We start from the raw sequence: 20,382 nt of genomic DNA, 5'->3' as shown, positions 1-20,382 counted from the left end.
CAATGGCCACGACTCCAAGCTTCAGCAGAGCTTCAGCTCTGTCAGTATTGCTGCTCCTCATCCTCCTCCGCTGGCTTCCATCTGATAACAATCACATTAAAATGTTCATTATGCAGCCGAACGGGGCGCTCGGCCAAACCGTGCAGCACAGCTCCTCATTTCCTCTCATCTGATCATGTGGTCAGTCTCCACCCGTCACACCGTCAGTGGACAATAAATCCATTTAAATGCAAATCAAACGCGCCCCGAGTCTAATTTTCCCATGTAACTCGGACTCCATTGGAATGTGACAAGCTGCCGCACTGACCGACAGCTGGAAATGTCGACAAGAAGAGCCGAAACTATCGATCAATTTATTGGCCAGCGGATCAATGAAAACTCTGATGAGTAATTAAAGACCTCACAGATGTTTAACTGCAGATGACAACAGCTGTTTACTGTTTACATCGCTTTGTTTCTGACATTGCCTTTCATCACCCCTGACCTGATGACAAATAAAAGCTTCCTTAATGGTTAACTCGTGTCCTAATAAATCCACATGTGTCCTTACAGTTTGGATTTAAACCTGAGAAATATGTAAAAACACTCCCGGGAATCTGCAAACACTGCTTTCTGTTGCTGACAGACTTTTAATTTGAAATAATATATACACTCACCAGCCACATTAGAGACACTAACAACTAACTGATTGTTAAGGTAAATATTTAATCAGCCAATCAGATGGCAACAACTCAGTGCATTTAAACATATAGACATGATAAAAATAACCTGCTGTAGATCCAATTACTGTATTAGCATGATTAATTAAGATGATTTAAGTGACTTTTTTCTTGCTGATTTGCTTCGATTTCCCCATCAACCGTTAAGAGCCACAGTTGTCTGGGAGAAATGACCTTGTTGAGGTCAGAGAATGGTCAGACTGCCTCGAGCTGATAGGAAGGTAAAAGTAACCCGGATAATCTCTAGTTACAACAAAGATCTGTAGAACAGCATCTCTGAACCTTGAAGCAGATGGGCTCCAGCAGCAGAAGACCACACTGATTTCACTCCTGTCAGTAAGAACAGGAAACTGAGGTTACACACAGACTCACAAAACTAGACAACAGAAGATGGAAAAATGTTTCCTGCTCCGATGAGTCTTAATTTCTGCAGTAATATTCACATGGTCGGGTCAGAGTTTTGACCTATATCAACAGTTCAGGCTGCTGGTGGTGTAAAGGTAGGGGAGATATACTCTTGGCAGATGTTGGGCCTTAGTACCAACTGAGCATCATTTAAACACCACAGCCTACCTGATTATTGTTGCTAACCATGTCCGTCCCTTTATAACAAGTGTACCATCTTCTGATGGTCGCAGCACATCTGCAGCAGCTGTGTGATGCTGTCATATCAACGTGGACCAAAATCTGAGAGTATTATTAATAATAAGATTATTATTATTATTATTATTAATAATAATAATAAGATATATGCTCCAAAAAGCCAATGTTGAGGCTTCAAAATGTGGAGTCCACAAACCAGTGAGTGTTCTTGTCCATCTTTGGTATACAGTCTGAGTAATCAGCAGTTTTGTGATAGGGGAAAAAACAAAAACTGACTGCGAGCTTTTACTTCTTTGGAGAAACAGTTGAATTATTTTCTAAATACTAAGTGATGCTGATTTTCGCCCCCTAACGAGCTTCGTTACAGAGAAAGACAAAAGTGTTTACTCGGTAAATGGACTCAAAGACACAAACTTTAATTACACAAACAGAAACGGTGACAATACCTCTTCAATCGATCAGCAGCAGCGGCTCTAATCACTGTTTCTGCTGCCTTCGGCTCTTTGATTTCTCTCTTCTTCTTTTTTTTACTCAGGAGAGAAAAAACAGGAAATCACAGCAGCAGCTCCAAACTCTGATTTGTTTATCATCTCAATTAACTTTTCAGCAAAAGTGCCCAGAAGATATTTCACCGACTGAATGCCAACGCAGAGACAGAACTGAGCCGAGCCCGCTGAGAGTCTCTGCCGCCCTCACCAAGATTTCAATCGCCCATCTCTGCTAATTGGGTTTTTCAGAAGTGACGGAGCCGCTCGCATGAATGGAAGATCATAAAAATGTGACTTCTTTTTAATGTGATTTGCCGAAACGTGATCGAAGCTGTTGTGACGCTGCCCGCTGTTCTCGCTGCGGCGCCTCTCCATGAAAAGTAAACGATCAAACCTCACCCCTCCTGCTCTTATTACCACTTAAATCAGCTCCTGTGACTTCACGCTGAAGGGAGGTTTCTCTCTTTGTTTCAATCCTGCAGCATCACACAGAAATGTTGCTATAGAGACGTGTCACTCCATCACAGCAGGAGGTCCGAGATGTAAATGGAAACAAGAGGAACGCAAAACAACTCAAGAAGAAGAAGCTTGATTTGACTCAGACATCTCGGGGTTTGAAAAAGACATAAAGTTCAGCCTTTTTTTTTTCAATAAAAGCTCATTTTGTGCCAGAGAGCTGAGAACTCACAAAGGCCCAGCAGGCGAGCTTTTATTCTGAAGGGAAATCTGGGCTTCCTGCATAACAGATCTAGGAGCAGGCCTGAAACTGGGCTCCTGCATCTGCGTATAAACCGCAGTAACACACAGGCCTGTCTTGGAACTGGTTTCCCTCGGCTTTTGGAAACATGTTGACACCAACATTCAGGCCTGTCTGCGAGCCAAAACAACAACATAAAGCAATAAAGGCCATCAGCTGTAAGCTCATTAATGTGCTGTTGTAATGTGAGGTACAGGTAAGCACAGGTGTTCTCTCTGAGCGCCGTCTTTTGCCTGGATTTGTTCGTGCGTATCACACAGGTGCCTTTAAAAAAAGCGGAGCTCCTGTGTGTAATGAGCCAGTGTCTGTACAAACAGTTAGAACTGGATTATTAAAACTATTAAAAACCTAAAAATGTCAAATCTTTTCTGTTTTCTCCTGTACAGTCCAGATCTTTTAATTTCACAAAGAAAGATGAATTAAATGAACACCACCTCCCAGAAACATGAATCCTGTGGGAACAGAGGCCTCAGAGCTTCTGAGAAAATGTTCACCTGTGAAAACAGAGTGTCTTTAATCTCCCGTCCTCGTCCCTCAGCGTTTATCGGAGGCCAAACAAAATCACAGGCTGAAGCAGAAACGATCTGAACGTCATTGAGAAGAAATGTGGCTCGGGGTCGTCGCTTTAATGAAGACATTTATTTGCCAACCGAACAGCTCGCACCTTCAGCGAGAGCTGAGAATATTGACCAGCGGCGGCAACCGGCACATAGCTCTGAAAGGTCAAACTCTATATTAAAAAATGAAGAGCCGGAGAGAAATTATAGAGCCACTGCTGCGTCCACCGATCATCTCAGCTCTGCTCTCCTAATCGCAGATAATAAGAGGATGAAAAATGGCAGAAAGAGCAGCAGCAGACGTTATTGGTGCTGATTAAATGGCCAGTTAGTGGCTGAATGAGCAGGTTGGGCTGGAGCTCGGCCGTGTTCACGCTGAGGAGTTAAAAATCTAATCTTTTCTCAACATGATTTGGGCTGTTTGGAAGAGCAGCTGAGGAAAAATGAAGACTAGCCTGAAAAGTCACCAAGGAAAACTACACTGATGGAAGCTGCCTCCCCTAAAAGAGTTCAGACCTAAAGTGGAATAAAAGCAACAATGTTCCCAGCAACTAATGTACTAGTTGTTTAGTCAAGATTTAAAAAGAAGAGCTCAAACTACTCGAGTAGTGGAAAAACACCAAGGAAAAAGAAAAACACTCAAAGCTGACTAATGAACAAGGTTAAACACTCCTGACACACCTCAGTGATCAGGTCACGTTTTAAATGTCACTGGACGTGGTGATAACGTGGTCATCAAACAGCCACCAAACACCAGCAGTTATTTTATTATTTATTCACATTTACTACAACAGAGGGAGGTTTTTAGGATGATTTTCCACTTTTCTGCATCAATTTCCATTGAAAAGCATTTACATCACTTCCTGTTTGTTCTCTGGTTATATAACACGAGTCACACATGTGGATGTTACACAGCTTGATTTTAGGAGGTTAAGTCTCTGAATTATCATCTGAATGCCTGATTTTACTAATCATCCATCGACAGCTGCTTATATTATTAAAATCCCACCAACGTACATTCTTGTTTATACTTTTAAATGTTTCAGGTTTCAGGTGTTTGTGAGGCCAAATTACAAATTATTCTTTCTAATCATGATCTTTGTTCCTCTAAAATCCTCAGCATGGAGATCATCAATGTTATTTTGATTTATGTTTGGCCCATTGCATGTGTGATATCCCCCAAAATATTTTAATGGATATCCAAGTTTCCCTTCAGAGTGCTGATGTTCTGACCCAGTTCATAGAAAGTCAGTTTCAGTGTTTTGGCTCTCAGCTGATGCAGAAGAGAGAGAAGGAAAGAGGGTGAAAATGAAGTCATTTCAGACCACGATTTAGTCATTTGATGCCACAAATTATTAATCTGAAGGAACGAATCAGGTCATTTCAGGGTAAGAGCTGCTAAATTAAAGGCAGTGAAAGTTCTTTAAAGCCACTGATTTGAAATTTGAAGGGGCAGATGATTTATTTAAAGAACTGATTTATGAAGTGCGGAGCTCTGCTGTTGTCAGAGAAAACAGACTTTATTCAAAGTCATAAATGCTGAAGTGGTCACTCCTGAGCACTGATTATTCTTTATTTCACACTGCCACAGTCATCAGAAAAACTGATAATGGGACTGACCAGAAAAAAAATATCTGATCGGATCACAAATCTTTTATATAGTTTTTGTAAAAGGTAAAAAAAAAAAATTAACCTAGGGTTCTTTCCTGATGGAAACTTAAAAAGTTGTGTTATTCTTCCTGCTATGAGCTGTCCCCGCTCACATACGGCCTCAGAAACAGATACTTTATTAATTCAGCCTGTGCTTGGCACTGTGGTGAGGAGATGAGAGCACTAGACCAGGACCAGAGGGAGTCTGAGGGAGTCCAACTGGCCTGTGGGAAGCTTTAGTGCCAGGGTCGGCGCCCCGCGCTCGCTGCAGAGAAAACAACCGTTTAACATGTTGGATTAGACGGGATTAAGGACATCTGTTGAGCAAAATGAGGAGCTTCTGTTGGTTTTATCTCTCCTGCTGTGATGGCACAGAACAGACCGAGAGTTGGAGAAATTAAAAGTCAAACTCTGGAAGTCACCTGGAGGAAAATATGACAACTGAAGACGAATCCGCTACTCTGGAGCTTCTTTAAGCTTTGTGAGCTCGTACACTTCAAATTCTCAGTATTTCATAGTATTGTATTGTACAGTATTGTTGTTGTGACTTGCAGAACTGACTTTAACTACTGAGACAAAACGAGTTTATAAACTATCCAAAAAGCATCCATAATGTACAACCTGGAGCACCAAAAACATCAGTATCCACCCATTATTTCAGGCTAAACACAGAATTAAGATACTAGAGTGATTGCTAATAAGGTTTCAGTTAGTTTGATCAAAACAGAATTTATTCTTTCTGAGGTCTGCTCCATCACATTACCATTACAGACAGCTTTAAGGGCACTTTGATCTTTTTTTTTCTTAAATGGAAAACTGATAAAATGTTTGGTTTAGGTTTATTTATTTGAAATGCTTAAAACTGTTAATAAAAAGTTTTCTGACTTTTTATTAAAAGGTTGATTTAATTTGTCAAAGGTTTTCTGAATGAACCATGTTTTTAAACCTTACTATTCAGCCTGTTCTAAAACCACAAATTCTCTATTATGTTATACTTCAGACACTTTGGCTGATGGATCCTCATGTTTGTTTTGGCACAGACTTTATGCCGGATGTCCTTCCTATCCAGGTTTGTTACTGGCACTGATGAGATTTACATTTTGTTTCTTAGATGTAATACCGCTGCTGTTTGCAGTGAATTCCAACAGCTGATTTTTTTAAAAGATATAAATGCACCTATACGAGGAAAAATAAAAATATGTTCACTGAAGCTTTCAGTTCACAAGTTGCACTTCTCTTTATGCTGATGAGCTGCTTTTATTTTCAGTTGTTGTTGGTTTGTACGATTACATAAAAACGAATGAGATAAAAGTTGGAGATTTTGAGCCTGTGAAAGGGAAGAAACCATTATATTTTGTTGTGGATCCAAACTGCTTGGAAAAAAGCTTTTTTATCATTGGCTTGGCTGCGGATCACATAGAGAAGAATGGACGACTGGCTTTGGCGGAGCTCTTTGGTGTCTGGTGCCTTTCTAGATTGTGTTTATAAATGTGTGCCAGATATTTATTGGACGTACATTTGGATAGCAATCACGTTTAGAAATGTGATGCATTCTCTCAGATATCCTTGCACTGCTTAATTTTACTCAGAGCCTGAAAAGTGTTCACCTTTGTCACATCCTTGTGGTCCTTTTTTGATGATTGTTTTAGTGTTTAAAAAAAATTCCATTTGCTTACAAAAAAAATGTCAAATTGTTCTCATAGGCAGGTCAGGTGATCCATGCAAAGCAGAGAAGTGACTGTCCAATATTGTTTGAATGACAAAAAGAAAAGAAAAAGTAGATGTTCTACCTTTGTTTGATTACATTATCTGTTGTTACTTCATATTTTTAGTGTTTAGAGAGAGTAAAGTGAATAATGATGAATGCCATCCCATAAAACCAGCGGACAGTTTGAAAACTGCAACAAAACAGCAGCTGTCAGGCTGTGAGGCTTCCAGAAACACCAAAAGCTGCAAATTCAACACTGGATTTTTGTTTTTCAGCGCTTTCATTGATTCTTTCACTTTCTGCAGCTCCCTGTCCACACAGCTCCCTCTGATCAATACTCACAGTTGTCATTTTGAATTATTGATCTGCACACTTCACAATGTTAAGCTGAAGGCATTTATAGTCGACTAATGTTTTCATCTATCAGTGAAACAGCTCTGAACATCGCCGTGAATAAACCAATGCTTCAGCAACAGGACAGCATTCACAACTGTTTTCATTATCGATCAGTTTACCGGTCACTTCTCAGGTCATCTATATATCAACTGATCTTAAAATGTCACAGATTAGTGCGAAAGGCCAAATCTGGTTTCGCTAAAGCTGGCGATGATTCGCTAATCAATCAACATGTGTTTGTTTATTACTTGTCTCATCAATTAAAAGTGCTTGACAAACCGCTGACGAGCTCATAATCAGACCAGCATCCAAATGTAAGTTATCAAAGTTTAATAACAGGCATGTCTGCTAGAGAAAGATGCATTCAGCAGGACACTGCTTCACAAATAGTTAATACTCATGTCGGAATAGCATAAGTTGACATTAGCAGGACATGACTGACATACATGAAAAATCACAAGAGTTGTGAACAGAGTTAAGTTTAGGGATATTTTTACAGACATCAACACCAAGACTGTAAGCAGGTGCTGAAAACCTCAGAAATTCATCATCAGTGAAAACAGAGTTTCTTAAACTCGGAAAACATGATTAAATATGAAGATATTTTATTTGTGTACAAACTTTTTTACAGCCCGGCCCGTCTTCTCTTCTGAATGAAAGTCAAAGCATATCCACATCTACCTCTGCATCTTCCAGCAGAAGTGTTAAAATAACTTTTAGAAAAGTGCTGAAATATTCCTTTGTTTAATATGATTTTGCATGTGTTGGTTTTCCTTTCCTGACTATAAATGCCATCTACGTGCTGAGACTGTGTGAACCAGACTAATCACATTCATTCATTTCAGCTGAAGCTTTTTAAATGAAATTATCGTAAACGTAAGAATGCGCTCAGGCCAAGTTTTCTGAGCAGCCTCTTCAGCTCATCGGTGATGGAGCAATGGGGGAGAGTAAGGGGAGGACAGCTGGCTTTCCCAGCAAAGAGGAGGAGGAGGGGTGAGGCTAGAGGGTGTTGGTTGTCTGAGGCGAGGGAGGAGGGGCAAACTGGAGGCCAGCAGATGGACTCCTGCAAACAATAGAGGCAGACAGATGCAGCCACAAAGAGCAGCAAGCACACAGAGACACACTTCACAAAAAGCTGAGACGAAGCCTCAGCTCGACAAACCAAAAGACTCTGGAGGAGCAGCACTGCTCACAGCCACCAGGGACACACACATAAAAAAAACCCAAAGTTTATTCTAAAACTATGAAGTCACTCGTTTTTGTTCCTGATGAGATGGAAAAAGGGTTTTAAAAAAATGGCCACAAACTGTGAAACTCTTTTTTTTTAACTTTGCCGTCTGAAGGACTCTGGCTCCTTTTTGGGAACATGGAAATTTTTATTTTCCACAGAAAAAGATCTAACCATCATGACCATTATACAGATCTAACATAACCACTTTTTGGATTTTTACATTTTCCAAAAAGGGGTTTTTAGCACTACAGTGTAGTCTGATAAGAAAACACTGGAACATGACAACAAGTCCAAATACAAGGAGCCCTCTTTAAGAGAAGCATAAGCTTCCAGACCTCAGCATCAGTTTAGATCACATCACCAGAGGACAGAGAAAAACGTCTATGATGCTGCAAACCAGTGCTTAAAACTAGACTAAAACCAGTCCAGGACTTGAACAAATCAGCTCAAATTCAGTACCAAACTCAAATCTGTACAAATCAAAGTTTTAAACAAGGCCCTAACCAGCACAAACCCTGCCCCTGAAACACACTAACAACCTGCAATAAAAAGAAGCCACTAACAGAGCCCTAAACCAGAGCGAAACCACTCCACAACCCAATCCATCAAAACCAACCCTAAAAACATTTTTGAACACATCACATCAAAAAAACTGGAGTTATACCGTAAACATTACAGGAAATCATAAAAAAAAGTGCAAAAAAGACTGAAATCACAATTAAGATCATTATGAAAAAAAAGATCTGACAGAGTGGAAACTTGTGATAGGGATTAGTACAAAAACACAATAAAAGTTTTTACTTAAATGTCTTGATAAAGTTTTATGGCCAGAGCTGCCACAAACCTGCAGCTTTGTGATTTTTCCAGAAATGTGGGTCATCAGAGAGGAGAAAAGATGTTAACACTCTAGCCATGAAATGCACACACTTCTTCCTGTGCATTCACTCAAAGGTCTGGATGAAGTGCCCTGTGTAAACGGAGTGCTGTAATATCTGAACATCTGCTGTTAACAGACTCTCAGTGCATCTCTGCAGACATCTGAGAACTTCCTGCAGTCGCCAAGGGGGCTCCGAGGGGACAAAGGGAAGGACGGGCTTCTCTCTTTGTCCCCCACCGCCCTGCAGAAACAGAGAGGAAACATCCTAACACAGTCCGCCATGCATGGGAGGGGCCTGGGTGATGCTTATGAGGGGGGTGACGGGAGTGCACTGCATCAGTCCCTGCTGTGATGTGAAGTGCACACTAACAACTGGATCTATGTTTGCTCTCAGCTTTCTTTCCACATTCTGTTTTACTCTGGTTCATCTGCTCCATCGAGCACCAGGACACAACTCAGGACATCCAGAACCTGCATCAGGTTTACGCCCAAAACACCCCATCCTTACAGAAACATCTGACTATGAGTCTGTTCCTTTATAGATGGGATTTAAACCAGCGACTAACACCAATTAAACCAGTCCAAAACCAGCCAAAAATAGACTAAAACCAGACCCTAACTCGGACTGAAACTAGTCCAGACTCATCGGTTGTTATGGATTCCAGTTGGATGTTTTGAGCCCGACACAAAGAGTAATTCTCCACTTAGTTCATTAAAAAAGAAAAAACTTTGAAAACAGCGACTTGATGCATTTATGCAGCTCACCTCGGTCTTTGTTCATTTAACCACATCTTACAGCTAAGACCTGGAGCCAGTGACGCCCGACTGAGCGCGCTCTGTGCCAGCACGTGCTCAGGACAGATATGAGGACAGTTGCTCGGAGTGCGGGGTTGATGTAAATGTAGCGACAGCGGTAAACCAAACGCTGGGGGCAGCCTCGGCGTACGGTGTGTAATTAAACTCAGTGACAGAGGAGCAGAGATGAAGGCTGGACGAAAAGAGGAAGACCTCGTTACCCACTCAGCCGTGAAGAGGCACCTCCTCCTTCCTGTGCACCTGACAGGTGTTTCTCTGGTGGTTTATCTTTGTTCACAAAATCACCTTTAAGCAACTTAGCTTCAGGGCCAAAAGTATGCGTTTCAGTGGTATGTGAGGCTCTCAGCCTTTGACCAGATGTTGAGCCTCTGTTGACTGCCTTTCAAACACCCACACATGAGAGCGTTCATCATTGTAGAGGCACAAGTTATTAGTTAGAGATGTTTTCTGATTCAGAGAGAAATAAACTAACTATTCCTCCAAACCACAGACAACCACGGACTTGTTACTGCCTGTTATTTAGCTGTGGTAGAACATCAACTGTCAGAGAACAAATGCCATTACATATATAAGCTGGTGTACTTCTAATGAAAATCCTGCTGGTTTTTAAAATAAAATGTTTCTGTCTACAGACAATGGTGAAAAGCTTTTATTTTGAAAAGATGTACAAACTATTGAGTCAGACAAACCAAGTGATTTAGTAACTTCCAAGCAGGAGAAGATAAACATACTAAAATACTATCATCTGCAGAAGACATAAGAAAAGGTCAGACAAACAGCCAAAATAAAGAAAGGTCAAAGGTCACTACAAGACCAAACAGAGTTCAGTTTAAACCAGTCGAAACCAAGAAGAGAGCGCTAAGCTACAGCAAAGCAGCTGTTCTTTTAAATGTACTCTAAGAAGTTTTAGTAGTACAGGAAAAACTAGTTAAGAGTACATGACAGATGTTTACTTTGATTACACAGACATGTAGGAGTAAGTCCTGCATAAGAGATATTGATTTGTAAATAACCGGATATTATTATATAATATTACACTACAGTTTATTTCCCTTTCTCTGGACAACACTGGCTTTAAAGATGTAACACATTTTGGTGTTGACTTAAAAGAAAGGCAGACGTGAAATGTAAAAGTGAGGTCAAAGGTCAAATGTGACTATAACCTATTATTATATGCGATTCTCTATATGCCCATGTGTTGTCAGTACGAACATAAAAAACACTTTTAAACAGTTTTATGTAGCTTTGTTATAACCTTCACCTTCAGATAAATCTATTGACCTTGAGGGAGAGGTCAGAGGTCAAATGTGACACATTATTTTAACTCTCTACTTACTCTTCATTTTACTCTACCTACTATATGATGATAACACACACCACACATGTAAGAATCAGTTATAAATATAAGTCAGAATTCCTTGTGGAGGTCATAAAGCCTTAAAGCTGTTTTACAGGTTACCGCTTGTAAAAGGCAAATATGACATCACTTGAGCAGTTTGAATGAAGCTTGTTGGCTGACCACTGGCCAACCACTTTGTGCGAGTTCTGTAGTACCCGAGGAAGGAGGGTCGCCACGGCGAGGCGAGGCGAGGCGAGGCGACTGTCCGTAAAACTAAGTCCAAAAGCAAATCACCCCTACAGTCGATGGAAGCTAACCTCACTGAGGCTCCAAAAAAGGTCGACAGTAGGGCTGCCACAAACGATTATTTTGATAGTCCACTTGCACCAATTATTTTTGTGATTAGTCGACTAATCAGATCATCATCCACTGGACGTAAAACGTACAGCTTATTGCACCAGCAGCATCTGCTCTTATATAACTATCATTAGCTTACAGCTTTAAGTGTTTAAGGTATGTGCTAACTAAAAATAAAGATAAGATGATAGTTTATTAAATTTTTATGAAATTTGCAGATTGTTTCGGTGAAGTTTAATAAACTCCTTGCTATCTAAAATATAACAGGACACCGGAGTATATTCTCGAGCATCTCACACTTCTGATAATCAGCTGTCTGCTTGACGTTTATTCAGCTGTGTAAAAACTAGAACTTTAATCTCAGCCAAACCGATTTACTCAGGAACAAATAAAATACTAAACAAGGCCAAACAATAAAATTTTTAAGTTATCTAAGTGACTTATATATCATGTTTAACCTGAGTAGCGAAAGACGGCGGTGGGTTTGAAAACGATTTGCCGGGAGTCCGGTGCTCTCACGGTGTTCTCAGCGGCTCTAGTTAGCCTAGCCCCCGGCTAGCTATCGAGCTAGTGGGTAACAGACGTCTCTGAAAACGTCAGCGCGCTTTTAAAAATATGTGGTGTCCTGATAAACTGAGCAGATATTTGAAGTTTACACAGCTACATTCTCGCCTGAAAATATGTTAAACCTTTATTTTGTGACCCAGAAAAAGTAATAAGAGCAATGTTCCCTCTAATTTTTCATGTGTCTGAGCGAACACACAAACTCCCTGAGCGGTCCCTTGAAGCACTGTGAGCAACATCAGACGTGTGCACTGTGGTCACGCCAGCATCGAATCCATCCAAGTTACATGTTTATTAAAATAATCAAATTACAGCATTTATGTTAGACTACTTTTAATTAACTGCTTTAGCCCACTTACCAATGAAAATGTAAAAGAAATCTTGTTCATGACCTGCGTAGTATGTTAACACTATTGGAAGCAAAAATAACTTGAACTCCAATTTTGAAAACACAACTTTCTTTTTTTTTAATTTTTATAAAGCTCTGACTTGTATTATGAGTCTGTGGTCTGGGAGAGAGTCCTGTAACTCTCTGTCTGCGAAATACAGTAAATAATGACCAATGTTGGGCAATAATTATATAGTTACTTCTTCAAAAAAGTAACTTAGTTATGCAAACAACGTTTTTTGCAGCTGTTTACCTAAAAATGCAGCTAAGGCATTTTTTTAAATAAACATTTCAAACTATTTACAGAACAATCAGCTGTTCTGCATCAAATTTGATGCCACACAAATTATTTGTGCCACTCCAAAAAGTAATTTCTGTCCACTATGAGATAAAGGAGAACAACAGCCTGATACCTGCAGGCCTGACAACAGGAGATGTATCACTGCTGTAACACCTGTAACATTCAGTAGTCGCCTCATTGTTCTGACACACACAACAAAACTATTGACTACACTACACACTAACTACACATTTGCGCTAAACGTTGCAAATCTCTCACATCTCAAAACACCGCCATCACTCCTAAAACTTCCCCCCTCCCTAAACAACTAAATGCCATGTTGCCATATCATTTTTTGATTGGTTGACATGGTACATTTTTCCACCAATAGGAAAGGGTGGGGTTTTTTTTGGTTTCATCTTTCCTCACAGGCGGAGAGAGCTTTCCAGCGTTTTCCTTATAAAATGCCGTTTTTACCGTTTTATAAACAAGGATAGTATTCAGGAAGAAAACCAAACATTGCAAATATTTTTATCATAACTCTGGTTTTCGTGGTCTATCAACACAATTTAAAAACTGGTATAAAGTCCACACTTTTTCCGCCAATTGTTCCGTCTGTCCTGCTCACATCTCCAAAGGTTGTCCACGTTGTCATTAACGTGGCTTCTCTCCACATCAGCCACGCCGCTTTGCTAGCTAAAACACCGGTGGCACATAGGGACGCTGTCATAGCCTGTCAGCGACGTTGATTAGCTGCGTATATACGAATGTGAATGGCATTATTGGCTGGACTATGGGATAAGGTGGCATCTTTCTAATCCCATACGGGAGCAGCCAGTCACTTACTGACTAACACTGCAAAAAATTTATTTTAATTTCAATTCAGGTTTGATTTTTTTTCTGTGCACAGAGACCGTCTCAGCAGTGCGCAATTGCGCACGCGCGCAGCTTAGAGGGAACATTGAATAAGAGTAATATTAAAACTAACTAGCTGCCGCCATTGTTGGAAACTGAGCTGTGCCGCGCTATGAATTCTGGGATAGGTTGGGCCACGAAGTATACACCCAACCCATCCTTCAAATCTGGGGAAATGAAGGGCGCATTTGTCGGAGTCTTCGAATTTGGACAATCTTCATCGTAACGTAATTGGCCTACAAATGCAGGCACAGGAGGATGCGGTTCCTGAATTTGGACACGGCTACGATACCGGAGTTGCTTCTTCTTCTTCTTCTTCAGGGTTTAACGGCAGTTGGCATCCTTGTACATGCAGTGCTGCCATCTTCTGTTTCAGTCCGTTATTAAACTCTTAAATCCTACTACTTATTCCTGCTTCTTTTAGGATCATACAAAGCTTCAAATGACGCATCAACTACTAAATAAGTCAGCGACGATTTTGATAGTCGACGTAATCGTGACTAGTCGACTAATCCTGGCAGCCCTACTTGACAGTCAATATTAGGCAATTACAGTCGACTCCCCTGAAGCCTTTGTAAGGTATCATCTCCAGGCAAAAACATGACTTCCTTTTTTCCCCCCCTTTCAGAACATTTTATCAGTTCGTCGCACTTCATGTGAAGGATGGCGTCCTCAAGGTGGATCCTCCATGTCTCCGCCTGAATCACCACCTGCTATGAGCAAATTAAATATTGACTCTTCTATTGACTCGCCAATCTAATTTGAAGTGATTGTGGATGAGCAGGAAAAAGGGGGGGGGGGGGCTTCAGTGGCTCGGCCGCTTGTTAAAGGCGCCATAATGGGCTGGATGGAGCGAATGATTGAGTCGGAGAGGGAAGTAGTTTAGGCAGATCTGTGAGACGTGATGGAGTCTGCAGAGAGGCTGCAGTGACAGGAAGAGCAGGTCAGAACCAGTTCAGCTGATGGCAGCGGCGTGAGTGGGACAGGTGTGGGGAGAAAATGATGATGGGAGGCCTCAAACTACCTTCCAAAAGTCCTCTGTTCTCTCAGCAGCGAGGAAAAGCTTTCATTCAGAGCCACCGTGTCAACATTTACCCGCCAACCCAAAGCAAATACACAGTCCTGAACACCGTCACAGTCGGAGGGGCAAGAAAAAAGGAAGAAGAAGAAGAAGAAGAAGAGGGGGCTGCCTGCTTTGCCAAGTCCGATAAAAAGCCTCCAATAAGGAACAATCAGAGCTTTCTGGAGAAGGCTCACTTCACCCTTCGGCGCCCAAGCAATTTTACCGAGTGATGTGCCGAGTGTGGGCATTATATTTTATCAAGAAACGAGCTTTTATCTATTCTAAACACTTTCAATGTTAACACGGTTTTTAATCATTAAATGCAAAAAGTTTAAAAAAAAACAACGACAAAAAAACAATATTTTAAAACTGGAGACACGTTTGAGTGAATTCTGTGTTTAACACCAGAGTATATCAATGATCCGGTGCTTCCTTTCAGCAAGCTCCTCACAGTCAGGCTGGTTTTCATCCCCTCTTACCCCAGACTTAATCTGAACAAACACCTAGTTTGAACATTTGGTAGATTTGCTGCAGAAACATCGAAAAATATTTAGATTGTTGAAATATCTAAAAATAAGACGACATCATGATAAACGCGATTAATTACAATGAAATGACAACTTGTAAGGTTGAAAAACAGAAAACGTCCCCTGTCTGCTCACAGCTCACAGCACTGTGAAAGCAAATCATGCTGTACTGTGCAGCACAGGGATACACCAGCAGGGGGCGATATGTGCTGGTTATACACGTATGTGAAACTAGGGTTTTATTTTCTAGTATTCAAAGATGGCATTATAAACTGTATAAAATGATGGCCCAGGTGACAAAGATAATAATAATATAATAATGATGCAAACTTTAAGGTTACAACTTAAAATATTGAGTTACAAAAACATTCTGACTCACTGCTGGAGCTTCTAGTGGCCGTTTGAGGAACTGCAGGTTACTGAGCACTGGGAGTTTCTGTTAGCAAGCGTAAGCTGATAACTCCACCCACTTGTCCAAAAAAATAATAAAATGGCAGCCTGTACGTTAACACTGAAGCTTCAAAATGGAGTCCACATAAGTGGGTGATGTCACGCTGTCTATGACCATCTTTTGTATACAGTCTGTGGTTGAGTGTGCAGATGAAACAGGTGACTGGAGGTCGGAGGCACACGTCCTCGTCTCTGTTTGGAGGGAATTAAGCGAGCGTGGCCTCCCTTGATGCTGGCTGGCTGTTAAACACTGCAGCAGCTCCAGCAGGTCTCCTGAGGATCATTTAACAGCTTCACTCTGAGTCGTATTATGATGTTCAGAATTGATCTCCCTCTCTGGCTGTGTCTAATTATACCTCGGGGAGGTAACAAGGGAAGGTGTTCCACGCTGCACTCTTCATTTATTTGGCTGGGGGAGGACCGAGGGAGCCAATCAGAGTCTTTAACCACAGAAAAAAATAGCTGGAGTAAACTCTGTGTTTGTGTTTCTGCAGAAAGCACAGATTATTTTTTGTGGGCGCCCCTTGAGTGAAGGTTTTCAAGAAACTGCTTTAATGACCTTCCACGGTCACCTGTGGCGGTGATTGGACACCGTTCAAATGTGTACGAGTCCTGCAGTAACCATCCAAAGGGGGAAAACGCACATTTACAACCTGTAAAACAAATTCAGCCTCAATTACACACACTGATGCCTCACAACAATTATCCACCCATCACAGGGTTGGCCTTAATTAGGTTTGTTCTCTTTCGTCCGCCTGCTCGCCTCTGAGAGACCAAATAAATGGGAGGGCCTGCAGAAACCGCCGCAACGAGCGGCCAAATCGACTTCCAGCGCGTAATGAATCGCAGCTCTGAAATTAAACTGACGTGTAATGAATCTCCAGCTCTTATTCTCTCCTCCTTTTGTCTCTGCTCTCTGGAAGCATCCTCTCAGCCTGTTCACATTCCTCAGCCATCTCGCTGCCGTCACAAACGCTCAGCATCACCGTCACCGGCGAGCGCAACAAAGGAAACAGTTACGGCCGTGTTTCAGCTCCTGTCGCCTTTTATCAATGGCAGGAAAAATCAACAAACTTCAGAGAAAGTTAGGACATCATCCCGGAGACCCTCGGACTCACGTCACAGATCACACCGCCCAATTACACTGCACCACAACTTCAAACCAACCACCGCCGACACATCCACATCATCCATGAAGTCAGCTCCACCTGCGGCAGCTCTGGCAATGAAATGTGGCCGAAGCATTTTATTTTCACTGGTTTCTCCTCAGAGGACAAAGATGAGCCGCAGGGTGAAGAAGCAGACTTACAGCAGGAGCAGTGAGAGAGGAGGTGGGAGGAGCTTGTTCAGGTGAATGCACACCTCTAGAGACACCATCATGTGACCTACCTGTCCGTTCTGAAGTTCATTGAGGCCTTTGCACAACGTCTGATTCTGCAAAGAAAAAGGAGAAAGAAACGTGAGTAGAACTATGATTTCATGTCATTTCAAACAACTTTGCAAAGTTTAAAGGTCAGATTATTTTTCAGGACTTTACACAAGCACACCTAAGCATCTTGAAGTGATGACAGTAACTGTCATATCTGATGAAGCCACGCTGAATTTAATCTTCATATTGTGAATATTTTCAGCTATCACTTGATAGCTGAAAATACAAGTTGATGCCTTGTAATCGTTTTTACAGCAGTTTTGATTCTGAGGAGCTTCAGAAGCGCACGAGATATCGACATGAACCTCTCACAGAACCAGGTCAGAACTTATGTTCCAATAACTGCAGATTAAACCAGCTGTGAGGTTGGTTAACGAGGTTAACTGGGATTTTCTGCAACAAACTGAAGTCATCATCACCCGCTCAATCTCAGAGTGACTCAGACACAGGAAGCAAACACAGACACATCTGTGAAAGTGCAGGAATGCTGGCAGACGGGCGACTGATTTAAAATGGACCAAAAATAAATAAATAATCAAAAATCAAAACCTCAGTTAGAAATTAAACATTTTTCTGAAAACCACCTTAAAAACATAGACCTGCATCAGAGGATGAAGCTTGGTTCGTTTTTACTATTCATGAACATTTTAGGTGCTGCTAACCGGTTAGCAGCAGGCCCTTCTTGCCTCCTCTTTCCCTACAGGTAGCCTGATCAGGCTGGTGAGAGAGACTCTTCTCACGATCAGAGCACCTCCTCCTCCTGAATCTGACTATCCAATGGGTGTTCTGGGCTCAGGCCCAGGGCCACACACACAGCCCAGGAAATGAAAGAGACAAGCAAATAAAGGAGCAGATTTGATCTTGAATACAGTACATGAGTCCATGTTACGTCAGCCTGCCCCCCACCTGCAGGCTGAACTGTCATGTTTCTACTCGATGTGACTGACATGTGCTGATGGACCACACCTGAAGCTTCACCTCAGACTCAGAGTCAGAGAAACCTACACGAGGTGATAGATGAGTGTCTCACAAACACAAATATTCGGTCGATGAAAAGGACTCACAGACATTTTTCAAACAGAAAAGAAATCAGTTTAAATAAGTGATTCTTTTTTCTCCGCTGAGATTTGTCCCTGCACACAAACTGAGATGCTGCAGAGCGCCGACTCAGAAACTGTAAATGAAATATTGCATAAATCAGTGAAGACGCACTCAGCTGGAAAACACTTGTAATAACATGCAGTAGCTGCAGAGTGAGGTCCTCGAGGTTAATCGAGGAACAAAATGATTTATCGGCGGCTGGTTTTGGTGTCTCTGCTGCAAACTTCCTCCCTCCTCACCCGCCCCGCTCTTTAACAAACACTAACAGCCGCCGGTGAAACCTCAGGAGGACGAAATGCTGTCACAGCTGGGCCGACGCAGTCGGCAGAGGAGGATCTGGGTCTATTTGTCATCTGTAATCTAACGGATAGGTGTAGAAACGTCTGGGGAGCCGAGCGGAAAAACTGAAGCTGCGCACAGGCTTTATTTATTTCTTTACCTCCCCGCAGTAGGCCGGCGTTAGGCTGCCGCGCGGCGAGCTTGTACAGGCGTGTGAGGATAGTCAGATAGATAAATAGAGGCGGATTCATTCTGTATGCATTGCTTTTCACACTGGGGAAATTTACAAGCCGAGCGCTGATAGTTTCCAAATCAGCTGCAGCGAGGACGTCAGAGAGAGAGAGAGTACCGCACTGCACAGCCCAACGACCCACCACGTCTGCCTCGTTTACACTTTACAACGCAAACTCATTCACTGCTGCTGCGTCTGAAGTCAGACTCAGTCTGCAGAGGGGTGGTCGCCAAGGGCGACCCTGACAGAAGCACTAGCGCAGAGCAAGAGGACGGAGCTTCTGCTTGATCTCCACTGTTACTGGGGTTAATGCTACACCACCTAAAATGCTTTCCTCTGTTGACTTGTTAGAGGCACAAAGAGCAGAGAGCAGGTTTGATCAGCTGGTACCACAAATTGCACCTCCTCTGACGTCCAGCAGAGGCTCCAACAGTAAGTCAGTCCCCATAGACTCCCATGTTAAAACTTAAACATGTTTACAGCCTGATAAAGAAAGTGGTTTATCCTTTATCGATAACTGTACCCTTCATAACTGTTTCATACCACACCTGTTTCAATTCTACTATGGCTTAAAGTTTGCCTTATAAGGGGCGTGGCCTATTTGAGTGGCAGGTGGACCTTTGAATGTTGAGTCCAAAAGTCAATGTGTGATGTCACAATGGTTATTATTTTCCATATACAGTATCATCAGCGTACATGCTGAACGCTGGCTCTCCTATTAAAGTTGCAAAGGTGACTTCATGGTGGCTTCACCCATCTTTATTATGCATCAAGACAGTCTAGTTCATTCAAAACATGGCGCGCCCACAAACACCAGAGATAACCACACATTATCTGCAACAAAACCAGACACGGATGGTTCACTTGTGTTATATTTTTCATATTGTCCATCATCTCAGGGTGTTCACAAGGTCCTGTGTGAACTGACGTTTACCTGCAGAGATACTTCTGACAATAGTATTTCTAAAACACACTTCTGTGGAGTAACTTTGGAAGAAAACAAAGCGTAAAAAACTAAACAGCAGTGTTGTTTGGAGGGCTGGTGAAGTCAGGCTTGCTGTCTTATAATAGTGTGCTACCTGGTGGCTAGCTACAGAGCTGTGGTTAGGCTAAAATGAACACATTAGGACAAGGAGACAGAGGTTGAGGGTCTATGTTGAGGGTCCTGAACGGCAGAGACAAACACCATCACATGGCGCTGAAAATGGAAACTTCAGCACAGAGAACCTCTGACCTCATCCACAACAGGGGGTCAATAATTAATCTGCTGCTGTGTTCTTGATCCTCAGCTTCATATCCACATGAAGTCAGCTGAGAACGCCAGGACACCGTGAGCCCACTGGCTGTAGATACACTGAGAGTTTTTACAAACTTGACACATGAACATATGAAGAGCGCATAAAAAGCTGAAGAGACTGCTCTAAAAACCAAGGGAGAAAGAACTGCAGCACTTTAAAAAGATAAGAGCTTCATCCAGCGCAGGAGATGCTCAGAAACACGATCGAGACCATCCCCCAAAAATATGAACAAGCAGCACAAACTACAAAGCTGCAGTTTCTCCATGAAAGGCCAAAAAACATAATACTATGAAAATGCTGTGTGTGTGTGTGTGTGTGTGTGTGTGTGTGTGTGTGTGTGTGTGTGTGTGTGTGTGTG

General features: G+C 42.0%; 1 protein-coding gene across 3 annotated transcripts in view; it reads right to left on the bottom strand.

Moving 5' to 3' along the window:
• phf21b (PHD finger protein 21B) overlaps window positions 1-20,382 on the bottom strand; it is a 104,081-nt gene that overhangs the window by 27,203 nt on the left and 56,496 nt on the right. For all 3 annotated transcript variants that reach the window (XM_042226404.1, XM_042226405.1, XM_005936370.3), the window contains exon 2: window positions 17,075-17,119. In XM_042226404.1, the coding sequence (XP_042082338.1) occupies window positions 17,075-17,119 (45 nt within the window). The remainder of the gene's footprint in view (window positions 1-17,074; window positions 17,120-20,382) is intronic.

The sequence above is a fragment of the Haplochromis burtoni genome, unplaced genomic scaffold (assembly GCF_018398535.1).
Source record: "Haplochromis burtoni strain Fernald_Lab_line unplaced genomic scaffold, NCSU_Asbu1 Contig_210, whole genome shotgun sequence".
Taxonomy (NCBI): domain Eukaryota; kingdom Metazoa; phylum Chordata; class Actinopteri; order Cichliformes; family Cichlidae; genus Haplochromis; species Haplochromis burtoni.
Note: the sequence above shows the minus strand (reverse complement) of the source record. Positions and strands in the feature narration are given on the sequence as shown.